The sequence below is a fragment of the Lissotriton helveticus genome, chromosome 4_1, assembly GCF_964261635.1.
Source record: "Lissotriton helveticus chromosome 4_1, aLisHel1.1, whole genome shotgun sequence".
Lineage (NCBI taxonomy): Eukaryota > Metazoa > Chordata > Amphibia > Caudata > Salamandridae > Lissotriton > Lissotriton helveticus.
Window position 1 is genome coordinate 326,991,293 of NC_136063.1, and position 14,509 is coordinate 327,005,801.

The 14,509-nt window shown below is 43.1% G+C and overlaps 1 protein-coding gene across 3 annotated transcripts in view; it reads left to right on the forward strand.

Moving 5' to 3' along the window:
- RAD21 (RAD21 cohesin complex component) overlaps positions 1-14,509 on the forward strand; it is a 337,501-nt gene that overhangs the window by 116,352 nt on the left and 206,640 nt on the right. For all 3 annotated transcript variants that reach the window (XM_078686859.1, XM_078686858.1, XM_078686860.1), the window contains exon 4: positions 3,238-3,337. In XM_078686859.1, coding sequence (XP_078542985.1) covers positions 3,238-3,337 — 100 coding nt within the window. The remainder of the gene's footprint in view (positions 1-3,237; positions 3,338-14,509) is intronic.

Here is a 14,509-nt window from a genome sequence, read left to right on the forward strand (position 1 = left end):
GATGGCAATCTTCATGGCGATGAAAGCGTTCAAGGTACATCTGTGCAACAAGGTCGTGTTGATCCGGACGGACAACATGACAGCCATGTACTATATTCAAAAGCAGGGAGGTTCACACTCGCCACAGTTCTCATCTGGCTCAGAGCATGTGGAAGTGGGCCATTCAGAGGAACATCTTCCTCATGGCGGAACACCTCCCGGGCAAGGACAATCAGATGGCGGATCTGCTCAGCAGGTACAGCCACCAAATGCACGAGTGGGAGATACATCCATCAGTACTCCACCCGTACTTCCAGCAGTGGGGTCATCCAGAGATAGACCTGTTCGCCACAAGGGAAAACGCAAAATGCCGAAGCTTTGCCGCCAGGTTCCCGCACCCACAGTCGCAGGGCAATGCGATATGGATGAACTGGTCCGTTAAATTTGCGTACGCTTTTCCCCCAGCACCTCTAATACCGCTGGTTGCGCGAAAGCTAAAGCAACACTCGATGACACTCATCCTAGTTGCTCCGACGTGGGCACGCCAACCATGGTACACCACTTTTCTAGAACTCTCCGTGGTACCGCATCAAAGGCTGCACCTCACATCCAGACTTTTGACGCAGAGCCATGGCGACATTCAGCACCCAGATCCGCAACAGCTCAACCTGGCGATCTGGCTCCTGAGGTCTTAGAATTTGGCTACCTTAACTTGCCTCCCGACTGCATGGATATCATACGGGAGGCAAGAAAGCCCACCACCAGAGCATGCTATGCAGCAAAATGGAAGCGGTTTGTCATTTACTGTGCAGACCACAACATCGACCCGCTAGACGCATCTACTCACAACATTATCTGTTATTTGTTACATCTTTACAAATGTAATCTAGCATATGCTTCCATTCGGATACACTTATCCGCCATAGCGGCTTATCTCCAAAACAGACAGCATCTCTCAGTTTTCAGAGTGCCTGCCATTAAAGCCTTTCTAGAAGGACTGAAACGAGTCATTTCTCCCAGGACCCCGCCAGCTCCTGTATGGAACCTTAATGTGGTCCTCACCAGACTGATGGGTCCACCCTTTGAGCCTCTACATTCATGCGAGATTCAGTTCTTAACATGGAAAGGGGCTTTCCGGATAGCCATTACGTCACTGCGAAGTGTTAGTGAGCTCCAGGCGCTCACCGTACAAGAGCCATTCATACAGGTTCACTCCAACAGGGTGGTGCTGCGCACTAACCCTAAATTTCTTCCTAAAGTGGTTTCATAGTTCCATGTCAATCAGACTATTGAACTGCCTGTGTTCTTTCAAAATCCAGAGACAATGGCTGAAAGAATGCTCCACACTCTTGACGTTAAGCGAGCTTTGATGTACTACATTGATAGGACCAAAGATTTTAGGAAGACTAAACAACTCTTTGTTGCCTTTTCTGCCCAACACAAAGGCAACCCCATTTCCAAAGCAGGTATAGCCAGGTGGATCGTTAAGTGTATTCAAATCTGCTATCAAAAGGCTAAGCGCACTTTAACGATTCCCCCCCAAGAGCCCACTCCACCCGCAAGTTGGGGGCCTCCATGGCTTTCCTTGGTAATATCCCTTTGGAAGACATTTGTAGAGCTGCCACATGGTCTACCCCACACACATTTACTAAACACTACTGTGTAGATGTGCACTCCAAGCAGCTGTAGGGCAGGCTGTTCTAAACACTTTTTCAAACGTCTGCAGCTGGCACAGGCAGCCGCCGTTAATGGAGGGACTGCTATATATTCTATGCTATAGATATGAATTCAGCAGCCCACATGCCTCGAACTGAATATGCTACTTACCAGTATGCATCTGTTCTCTGCATGTAGGGCTGCTGACATTCATATCACCCGCCCTCCTCCCCGGCGCCTGTAGCGGCTGCAGAATTTTTACACTTACTCTTAGCATGGCCATCGCTCACACTGTTACACTCCATCTTCGCCACAATGTCTAAAAACAATCTGGGGATGGAGTCGATGCCCATGCGCACTGTAGTCCAGGGGAGGAGCCACCTATCTCGTGATACTTCGAAGACTCTTCCAGGACAACAATGTGCAATCATCCGGACCCAACACTAGGCGGCGATCTATGCTATAGATATGAATGTCAGCAGCCCTACATGCCAAGAACAGATGCATACTGGTAAGTAGCATATTCATTGCTATTCGTAAATCAGGTTTCCACCCCGGTTTACTGCCTACCCCATATTTTCTTACCTTCCTCTATGTATCTCGCTACCAATTGCTTGCTGTTTAGCTGGACTCCTCCACGTCCCAACCTCCAGAACAAAAATTTACTCTAGTCAAGGATTTTCTGGCATCCCTGATAGAACTGTGATAGTCCACATGGGCTCCTGTAAAGCTGTAGCAAAAGTACTTCAAGGTGGTAAAGGCAAAACAGAGGCAAGGGTGCTTGGTCACATAAACCATGACCACAGTGCCAGTTTTATGAAAAATTTGCATTCTTGGAGGCCTCTGTAAGATTCCGTTGCACCTGACATGGAAATGGAACATTCTGGCTTCATGCCACTAACTGGAATTTGGGCGAGTTGACAAACATCTGCATGGCTTATAAATTGAAGGTCTCCTGAATGTATCATCTGGATTGAGAATACCCAACATAGCCTCCTCTGTCATTTTAACAAGTGCGAACATGCAGTGCTCAGTCCCTTGCCTCCGTGTGCCCGTCTTAGTCTTTCTCTAGCCATAGAAGAACGAGGAAGCATTCTCTTCAGACACCAACATGGATTTTTGCTCTACTGGCTGCAGGAGAGTGTCCTTTTGTTTCTGGTGCAAGTGCTGGTTGTAGCTGCAGTAAACATTCTGTCTTTAAAGTCCTGATCCTGGTTGGTACTGGGGAGACCTATTGTGCTGGGTTGAGTTCTAGGTATTGAGTTTTGTTAGGATACTTAATTCCCCGGTTGACCCTGGAGCACAGTTTTTGCATCGGACCATTTACCTTGCACCTATTTTTTGAAGCGTGCAATTTCGTTCGATGTACATGAGTCAGTGACGCAGAGTATAGAAGTGAAAGAAATAAGTTGAGTAATTTGTACTGTTGATTTTATTGCAACATGGTTATTTTATGAACGGAAGTGAGTTTTTGAGTGTTCCATTTCCATTAATGCTGGCAGTCTGGATTCTTTCTAGGATTTTCATGAGCAACTTGAAACTTTTTCACTGGCATCCTTGAATCTTAAAATTATGATTAATCTTTTTCCTGATTACTTTTAGGTGTTGTTGATCTACCTGAAGAAAACCGAGAAGCTGCTTATAATGCAATCACACTTCCTGAGGAGTTTCATGATTTTGACCAGCCACTACCTGATCTAGAGTAAGCTGTTACCTTGACTGCTATAGTAAAACTATTACTTGAAACATGATTTGTTTTAGAATAAATGATGGCCTGTATTTTATTTCTAAGTATATTTACCATGATTACTGATGTCACTTTGCATAGGCAAGTAATTTACACCAACCCAGTACTAAACACTATTAACAGTAAAACAAAGTGAATGTCCAGTTTCGTTGCTGAGATATTGAATCAGAAAAGCACACTAAGTCCAAGAAATGATTGCTTTTTATAATAATGTATTGCCATCTCTTCAGTTGTCCTTTGTATAATATTGAATACAATTGATAGACGAGAAGGCAGTATGAGGCAGTGGCACTAATTGATTGCACTGGATTGCAGGAAGCGGTTGTGTGCACCGCATCCCGAGAATGGATCAACCTGGTGAAAGTGGATGGACCCGTGCTGCAGAGACTGTCCAACATGACTGTCTCCCACCCCTTAATCCTGTAACCACCCCACCGCTCACGCAAATTGTCAGCTGGCTGCAAAGAACCTGGAAAGTCCAACAGGGATAGCCATAGTTGGTGAAGAGAAGAGTTGTGCTGGGGCTTGAAGATTAAAATGTTGCTTCTTTGGAATGATTCCAATCAATCGCATTGGTTTGTGCAAAGCATATTTATTGGCATATCAAGTGAACAGCCAACACGTGTTTCACCCCTGAATGGCCAGCAGGCTTGGGGCTTCTTCAGGGCAGATATAATACGTTTATTTATTTCCGGCTTTTAACGTAGTCAGGTTCAATCTACTCGTCTCGGCGTAATGCCTGGTCTCTCCAGCTCCGGTTTTGGTAACTTGCTACCCCTTTTACCTGTGCAATAGTTGATGAAGAGGCCTGGAGCAGACAAATGTGTTGTGTCAGGCTGCAAAGAGTGCAGCAATGGAACGACGAGATCCCTGAAGAGACTCCTCTCCTTGAAAGTGGAGCAGAGTGTAGCTGAGGGCAAAAAAGTCTGTCTGTCCAAGATAGAGGCACTAAGTATCTTCTCCAGCCCTCAATGGACATCAGCCAGGTGATTTGAGGATGGGCATGTGCTGCAAAGTGGGTGCTGAGTGACCACAATTGCCTCCCACACAAGCTTAGTGTATCCCCAGGGATGCAGAGCCTGGTCGGAAACGTGGGGGAGGGTTGGATGAAAGAAGGGGGTGTAAGGCGCCTGGATGGCCAGAATCTCACACTCCTCTCATTGCTTATCTGATGGGAGTTGACTCTCGTGTGTAGAGCTGACCCCACCCTCCTAAAAAAGGTGCGCTATACTCCTGCTCTTGAATCGACATTCTTTAAAAAAAAAATATATATATATATATTTTATTGTTCCACAGTATTTTAACAAAAACAATTAAGATATCCATGTATATCACTTGTAACATGCATATGCTCAGCAATCAATCCCCATGCCAATTTTACGTTTCTTCACCCTTTTAACTAAATATAAGCTAAACTCAAGATTAAATCAATTATACATCTTTTTCCTCCAGCGTTCAAAAGATGGAGGATCAGGTTGGAGCCAATCTGCCGCAATACACAGCCGTGCTACAGTAATGGCAATGAAAATCAAATATCGATGTTTAAATAAGGGGACGCCCGTCCCTAATTGAGGCCCCAAACCCAAAAGCATAATTGTGGAAGTTATAACTATCGGAAAAAAATATGTAACATATCGGCGTTATCCCCCCCACATCGAAAACATTTACCATCTTGTCCTGTTCTCCATTTAGACATACGTGCCGGCGTATAGTACAGAATAAAAAAAAATTATAACATTGCACACGCAGATTAGCAGAAAGTAAAGATTCCCTTGACATTTAAGTAGCATCTTTCAAGGATAAATTATCTACCCCCAAAACTGCGGACCATTTACCATCCTGTTTTTCTAAATCCTCTTTTCTATGTGATAGCAATAGTTGATAGACGTTCCCAATTTTAACTTGTCGTTAAATGGCCGCAACAACTATGCTGGGAACCAATGTAATTCTTTTCCATGTAATGAAGTCGCGAATTTGCAGGTATTTAAAAAAATTGTGACTTAGGCAAGTTGTACAATCTAGACATATCGACAAAAGAAATTACAGAGCCATCCGTATCAACAAAATCTCCCAGTTGAACAATACCTCTGACCCACCACCCCACAGCAACACCATCCCAGAAAATAGGAGGTAGAAGTCTTATAGCATTTATAGGGGTATACCAAGATAATTTCTCAATTTGGCATAACTTACATATTTTTTTCTAAATATTGAAAACCGATATAACACCTTAAACCTTGTTTGTTTAAAATAACTTCCATCTATTTCTTTAAGCATTGTCGTGCCTCTGGTCTTAACAAAATCTGAAAGATTGAAGGGGCCTCTGCATCATTACCTATATCTTCTCCAGTCAATAAGATCCGCAATATTAACAAACAACATGTATAAAAATAAAACGTTAAGTCAGGAATTGCTAATCCACGGCGTTCAATTGGGAGAGTCTGGAATCGCATAGCCCTTCTCGGTTTACCAGGTGCCCACACAAATTTAGAACAAATAAACTGCAAATGTTGTAGTTGGGTTGTGGTAAATTCTAATGGTACCGCTCTGAACAAATATAATACCTTGGCTAATACACTAATCTTAATAACATTGCTTCTACCAATTAATGTGAGGTGACGTCGTGACCACTTTTCTAATGATTCCTGAATATTACGTAATAACGTGACCCAATTGACGTCAACTAATCCCTGTAAGGATGGTCTGATTTTAATGCCCAAGTATGTTACTACTTTCAATTCGAACATCATAAAAAATAACTGTTTCTGAGATTGACACTTGCGTTTTAGCTGTATTTAATTTGTAGCCTGACACTTGACCGAATACTGTGGCAAGCCGCTCTATCTCTTGGCGTGCCAGGTAGGGATCTGAAGTAGTTATTGCAGCATCATCTGCATATGCAAATATAGAATATGGGATATTATGTACCATAGAGGGTTTAATCCGGGCATTATTACCTAACTGTTCAATAAATGGATTAATATATAATGCAAACAATAATGGTGAACAAGGTACCCCTAGTAATGTCAACTATTTCTGATAAATAATCCCATAGAGGCAATTTTGGCAACCGGTGAAGTGTACATAACCTGAAGGGCAGTAAGAAACCGCTGTCCAAAACCCAAATGCTGCACTAATTCCCACAGGTATGCCCACTCCACACGGTCAAACGCTATTTCTGCGTCCAATAGAATTAAGCACAGATCCCGCGTTTCCACAGGGGCGATATCAATCAATGTCACCACCTTATTAATATGCGTAGTTGGGTCAAATCCAGTAATAAACCCATGTTGGGTCCGTGATACCAACGAACTAATGACTTTAGACATACGAGTGAAAATCAGGCACGGAGGAATAATCTACGCATCCTTCAGATTCCAGAGGGGAAGGAAGGACCGGATCCACGACGCTATATTGTGGAACTATTTAAAAAGGCTTTTCCGGAACTTTCTAAATGGAACTGGGACCGTGAAATTGAAAGGGCTCATCGCTTCCCTTTTATCAGACATAGTCGTTCTGGTACTGAGCTGTTAAATGAAAAACCTAGAGCTTTTCTTATCTCACTTAATAGTTTTCTGGCACGCAAAGAGGATTTTCAGCTAGCACGCCCTCACAAAAAAAGATCTGGGGGTTATTTTGAGTTCTTTGTGCAACCTGACTTCTGCAGGGCCTATCACATTCTGTCGCATGTGAAGGCAAACAGCAAATGTGTAGTAGGAAATAGGAAAACCTTAATATTTCCTGGTTTCACTGCGGCTGGGCAGCAACAATGATCCTGATTTATTGAAGCAAATAGAGTACGTGAAGTGGGTATAAAGCATGCGTGGTTAGACCCTGCCATCACCTACCCACAAGATAGACAGAGCAGCAGAGAACAGTGGGAAGTAGCAAATCAGAACACTTTGGTTTTCTAATGCATAGGAGACGTCTGGTCTAGAGAATTAGTCCAATATGTCATTTGCTCTTGTAATTGTAACTAGAAGAAAAATGAGTGGTGGAGGCAGCTGCTAATTTGCAGAGTGGCTCACAGAAGTCTGAGGAACACCTCGTACTCAGTGACCCGGGGGCAGCTGATGATGTAGTCTGATATTAATGAAGTGTTCAGCACTGGTAGGACCTTTTTGTGTTAAGCTAAGTTTCTGATAGATACTTCCAACTGCAGATTTCTCACCTTTTGAATATTCCTCGGGCACCACACTGGATCCGGGGAATTTTAAGCATTAGTGTGGCTCTGACAGTTACATGGGGTACTGCACATAGGCGCCATGCGCAGACATCTGTTTCTTTCTGTTCTCAAGACTTTATAGCAAAATAGTTCAAAAACTAGCATGATGAGGAAAATTTAACCTCCCAAGATTACAACGTCCAAACCTTGTAGGGACTGTCAAGACAAATGTCTGCAACAGCCCCCCACTGGGCTCTGTCAAGTCTTGAACTTTAAAGGCAAGTTCCCCTCCTGAAGTAGTTTTCACAGCAGTGGATCATATAGGTCGAATAAAAAAAAAAACATGCGTCCAAGTGGTACTCTGCATTTTCCGCTACTCTTGAACTCCAGAGCAGGCGGAAGGGTGTCATGTCACCTGTCTCGTTCCCAAAGCTGTTCCACTTCAAAGCATATTCTTCAAAGCATATTCGGACTACTTTCCAGATGCAATCTGAATTTCCACAGCTGTCCGTGATGCTGCAGCAATTAAAAGAATTCCGTGAAGCCATGCTGCGGCTTTTGGCTCATCAGCCGTGTGTGGCACTCCTCGAAGTACAAAGGAATTGCAATGGCCTCCACCTGCGACTACTGACTGGCCTGCCCGGTGCGGCAGCTGGAAATGCTATGGGCTGCACACCAGCTGTGCTGCTGACTCCTATACCTGATGCTCCGACACATGCTAGATCCTGGAGCATTGACGCTGGATAAGTAAACCCAACTCATGTGCTTTGAGTCTGTGAAACTTTGACCAGAGCTGCGACCTGCTCCCTGTGGGCCTCAGCCTTTGGGCAACCCATCAGATTCCAATACTTTGCCCCTGCCTCAAGAGGCTGAAACTTTCATACTTTATTTGGTACAGATTGACTGCTGCATACATTGACAATTGGTAGGAGAATCTTCTGGACGCCAATTGGCTGGGCACCTCCCAGATACTGGGTTAGTTGTGCCTCCTGGCACTGCCATGGAAGAATGTGCCTCCTTCGCCATGCAAAGGGTGGCCAGGGTTTTTGAGCTCCAGTTACCCAGTATGGACATAAAGACTAATGTTCTCACTGAATGGTTCAGCCTGGCCAAATAAATACGGAGCCCCTGCTTCTGTATAATTTTGTTTGATGAACCCCTCAGACACCCTTTAAGGGAGCTTGGGCAAAACCCTGTTCCAGACCTCTGTTGAACAACCAGGACAGCATTGTGCGCCATTGTCAAGCTCTGGGTGATCTGGACTTTTTGACTCCTCATCCCTGAGAACCTAGTTGTGCAAGTCTCCATGAGTAAGGTCAACCCCCTTACCCCCCAAAATACATTCCCATCCGCCCCACCAAATTGAATCACAGCTCTTTTAGGGCATTATACTCACTCCCTTTTGGACTCCATTGCACAAGTCTTGCCTGGTGTTCCTGACTACTTTCGCTCTTCTTTATACAGACTGTTCAGAATGTTCATGATGGCACATAATAAAATGTGCATTCCAATCAATGGGTGAAACAGGTATACTTAGTTCGGTGCATCAGCGATGAATGTGAAAAACAAGTTATTGTAGCCCGCAATGCACTATTCAATGTGTAATTAATATAAAAGTATTGCTTTTGGGTTACTAACAATCCCATAAAGTGATCAGGGGTACTGTGGAAACTGCAACAAACTTTATTTAGTTATTCACAGTATATCACACACTGTGCTAAGAAAAATGAACTATTAAAGTTTTTATTACTACAGGAACAATCTGTTTACCAGAACATCTAAAATAACCACACAGAATATTATAAAAACCGCAATAAGACCTGTTGGAAATAACCAGAACATGAACATTTCCAGCATTGCTAAAATGTAATTTATAATGACCCTAATTCCTACTTCTGTGCGCTGTTGTATGAGAGCATGAAAGACAGAGCAACTTGCAATGTAGAGTTTCGTAGGGAGAAGACGCACACGGCTTAGTGTTGACAGCAAACGCTGTCTTTATCAGAGGAGGGGTCATGACACCCTTCTGTGAAGGGTAAACAACCACTGCGGTAGCATTCAGGCTGTCTTTGTCCGGGACTTGGCTTTATCAGCTTCAGTCTTCAGACCAGCTGTATAATCTGTGAAGTGTGCTGGCAGCAGTGAGACAATTCCGAGTGATAATCTGGATGAAGGGCCTCTCCTGACAAATGGCAGGCCTTATATACTAAATCTTATCAGAAACTGAAATTTCTGACCTAAGTTTACTATTGTCTGGCATAGATTATGTTCATCAAGGTGTGAGTCCCAGATGTTTTCCTTATGAACATGTAGGGCAAAGCATGTCAATTCAGACATTATTTTGGTCATTATAAACTAATGGGGTAACCCAAGTAAGGGGACTACTTGGCCACTATGGACCTAAAGGATGCCTACTTGCACATCCTACTGAATACAAAACACAAAAAATACCTCGGGTTTGTCATAAACAAAATTCACTGCCAGTTCACAGTACTGGCTTTCGGTATAAAATCTGCGCCAATAGACTTAACATTAACTCGATGCAGGGGAAGGCATATCCAAGCGAAAAAAGAATACATCCTTTGTTACAAGAAACTCCTCTCTACCAGAAGGGGCAATCCCTCACAGTGGGGAAATTGTTAGGGGAATATTGCTTCATACATCCCTCTGATTCCATATGCAAGACAACATATGGGACCAATTCAAGAATGGCTTCAAAACCAATGGTCACAAGCAACAGAGTTGAGAAGATCTAGTTTTGGTCACAAAAATGACAGGAGGCGATGGTGTGGTGGAACAAATCACATATAGCCAAGGGATGAACTTTGCTCAACCAACTCCAAGCATGACAATTACAACAGATGCCTCGCATATGGGTTGGGTAGCTCATATGGGCTCACTGAAGGTGAGAGGAATCTGGAACGAACATGATGCAGTACAACATATCCATATATTGGAACTAAAGGCAGTGTACCTAGCCTTAAAAGCCTTTCAGAAAAGGTTATTAGGAAAGACAATATTGATCCAGACAGACAACACGATGGCAGTGGTTTACATCAACAAGCAGGGGGAAAACAATCCTTCACGTTATCAAAACTAGCACTCTGGACATGGGCAACATAGAGAAAGGTGGAAATAACAGTTCATCTTCCAGGCAAAGACAATATAGTAGCAGACAGACTGAGCAAACCAGCTTAATGCTACCATGAATGGGAACTAAATCAAAGAAATGTTTAGGAGTTTGCAGAAGGGCAACACTTTGCCTCCAGGCAATCATACTTTCAATCTCTGTGGAATGCACTGTTGATAGATGCTCTCTCCCTGTCCTTCTCCCCCCCGGATACAGCTGTTGCACAGAGTGATTAGCAAATGCAGGAGAAGCAAAATGACACTAATACGGATTGCACTACCGTGGGCATGGCAAACATAGTTTTCGGGGCCAATGGAAATGGCGCGAGGGAACATTCTGAAATTACCAACGCAATAAAACTTTTTGTCAATGGAAGAAGGAAGGGTACTATGCTGAAAACCGGAGTATTTGAGCCTGGCAGTGTGGCTCATAAAGACTTCGAATTCGGCCATCTAAAGGTACCAGAAAAACATGATGGCTGTTCTAGGAGTAGCAAGAAAGCCAACAAGGAAGTGCCACATGGCTAAATGGAGATACTCTTTATGTTGTATTAAAGGACTATTAAGGAAGAATACAAGATGCTACAGTGTTAAGATACTTCACACACCCGGCAAGTTAACATATGCCTCTTTAAAAGTAACGTTGGCGCAATAGTGGCTTACACAGCTCCAATAATAGAGATTTTTGGAATCCAAATGTGGTGCTCACACAATTAAGGAACAGTTTGAACCCTTGCACAAGGCCACATTAAAAATGCTCATCCTAAAAACAGCATTTCTGGTGGCCATCACATCTCTGCAGTGTAAGGTCGATACAAGCACTCACGCTTCAAGAACCATACTTTGAGGTGAACGAGGACCGCATCCTTATGAGGACAGATCCACATTTCTTACACAAGTTTGTGTCCCAATTCCACATTAAACAAACTATCCAAATTCCAAGTTTTTTCCAAAAACCAAAGACTCACACAGAGTGTTACACATGCTGGATGCAAGATGTGCCATAATGTATGAAGTTGAAAAGACTAACGGAAAGACAAGGCAACTATTTGTCTCCTTTGCAGACAATCGCATGGGGAAACAAGTAACTAAGAGCGCAGGTGCTATATGAATCTCGGACTATTCAGATGTACCACACAAGTGCAGAGGAAATGCTGACTTGTACACCAAGCGCATATTCAATAAGGAAGAAAGTATCAACCATTGCCTTTCAACAATACACCTTTAATGGAACTGTGTATGGCAGCAACGTGGTAATCAGTACACCGGTCCACGACACACTACTGCATTGACATTCCAATGAACACGGAAGCTTAAGTAGGGTAAATGGTCTTACAACAAATCAATGCTCATCTTCAACGCAACCACTGCATTAGTAACAAAACTGCTGCAAAACCTATGCACAGCATGTAAATCCAGAAAAGATTCATGCTGCAAAATGTTTCGTTTCTTACCTGTGGGTGTCGTATTTCAGCTTGACACATTTTCTGGATTCATAAGCGACTCACCCACCTCCACTAAGAAGTTGGAAGGAGAGAACAGCCCAAAAAAATAATGTGAAAATGGCTATCAAAGGTGAGAGTTTCCTGGGGAGGACTTGCATTACAGGAAGCACCAAATGGGGTGTGTCGACGCCCAACAACTAAACAAGCATTTGCAATACAATAGGTCTCGCATTTAAGAGTTTGAGCTATTGGCAATGCAATTGCTTAAACACTTGAAAATGCGAGACACATCGCATTGCAAATTACTAGCGCCCATTCGGCGATTTCACATTGATGAAGGCCGGGCCCCTTTCTATAGACAAGCCACATCTAAAGAACTGGACATGACTGATTTAAGTGAAACCACGGCATGGGGGCTTTGACAAAAAAAGTATCTTTATCAAGTTGACAAACTGATGAGTTTATTTGGGGGTAAAAGTGCCCATGCGGCGCTTTCACTTTAATGGTGGAGGGCACTGTTTGTGTAAGGAAAGGGGCGCAGCCTCTATGAATATAAAAGCGCCACATGGGCACTAGTAAACAAAAATAGAATAGTGCTCAGAGCCAAGATAAGGCAGACCATGTAACAAGACCAGTACAAGGTCCCATCGTAATGGCAGGCCTAATAATGAATTGGAAGCCAGCATTTATAAAGGACAATGACACAAGCCAATTACAAGTGAAGGCGGAGAGAGGGGGTGGGGCTGCAAGTCCATACACCGCCACTACTGCATACAGCACATGCACTGCCCAGGTTCGATCTAAAAAAAAAAAATAGGACTACAAAAAAGTGGAATTTCTGATCCAACCACTAAATGGCAAAATAATGCACAGCATGTGAATCCAGAAAATACTTCAGGCTGCAAAACTACACCTACAGGTAAGAAACTAAACATTTTAGCACCTCTGTGGTTATGATTGGGACTTTTGTCCTAAAGTTTAGCCTGAACTGCAAACCCTTTTGCCTTTTCATGGCTGATGCCATGTCCCACAGACCATCAAGACAACAGGAGCAGAATGCAGCATTGTCTTCACCGCTCCCGTGATCTAAGAACAACTTAAGTGTGTCCCTCGAAACACACTGCCACCCTGACTGAGGCAAGATCTGGCATTTTCTGCCAGGCGATCACTTTGGACAAATGGGTTCTACAGATTGTCCAGCAGGGTTAAATCCCCTATTGCTTGTCTCCTTGCCCACCATCCTCAGAACGACTGACAGAGGAGCATCTGTCCCCGTTTCACCAGGAAGTGCAGGCCCTTCTGGGCAAAGAATGTGTAGAGAGGGTGCCGGCATCAGGACTTTGGTTTTTACTCCTGTTACTTTCTGGTAGAGAAGAAGGATATAGGCCTTAGTCTTAATTTAGACATTTACCCTCTCAATGGGTGTCGCTGTCACTGCCCTCATTTTTCTATTTCACAAGGAGCATATCGGCATACAAAGTAGTTTTGTTCAGTGCCAGGAACTACTATGGCAATGTTTACGTTTTGAGACCAAAAAATATTTTGGGTTTTTGTCAATGTTTGTTATAATGGTGTAGGCCCAGCAGTTCTCGCTACAATACCATTCTACAAAAAACATGTCAAGACAAAACATGCAAAAAGGCTGACCATCAATGTAAGATCTGTTGGCTTTGCCAGTGCTAGTTTATTTTCATGTTTCCCATGATCTTCATGAAACTGCTTGCAGTGATTTTGCATTATGAATAGCTTTGAAAATACTAGCATTTATCCGTGCATTTTACTAATTGATGCTTCAAAGAAATTATACCTACAATTTCACAGTATTTTAGCAAACATTTTTATCCTAGTTGCATTTTTTTGTGAACATTTTATTTTCAAAACAAAGAACCATAGATTTTGCTTTAAAGCTTCTGCAAGTATTTATATCTAATGAGAGCATTCTTGGGAGCATTATACGTAGCCTCATATTAAACTTTGCAAACGTGTGTACACATTTTTATACTAGAACCATTGTCCGTACTGCTTTCAGAGCTTTTGTTTCCTTATAGCTCTCAACCTAAGAAAGGCTTTGCATTAATGAAGCATAAATACAAGTTTGAATAACATATTGACACAAATATTACCTAAATTGAAGACAGTGCCCTTCCTTGATTCATAATGTGGTACTGTAACCTGGCAGCCAAAGTTTTTGTGCTGCAGGGGGGTCAGACCTATTTTTGCCCGAGGACCAAAGAAACATGAAAACCTGCTGTCCTAGACTCCAAATATGTCCGGGGGGTTGGGCTACGGGAATTCCACACCGCTCCCATTTATTTGGAGTGGTGGCATGGCCATGTCAATGCTGGGCAGCCCAGTTCTGTATTAAAATTTTTTTTTTTTTTAAACTTT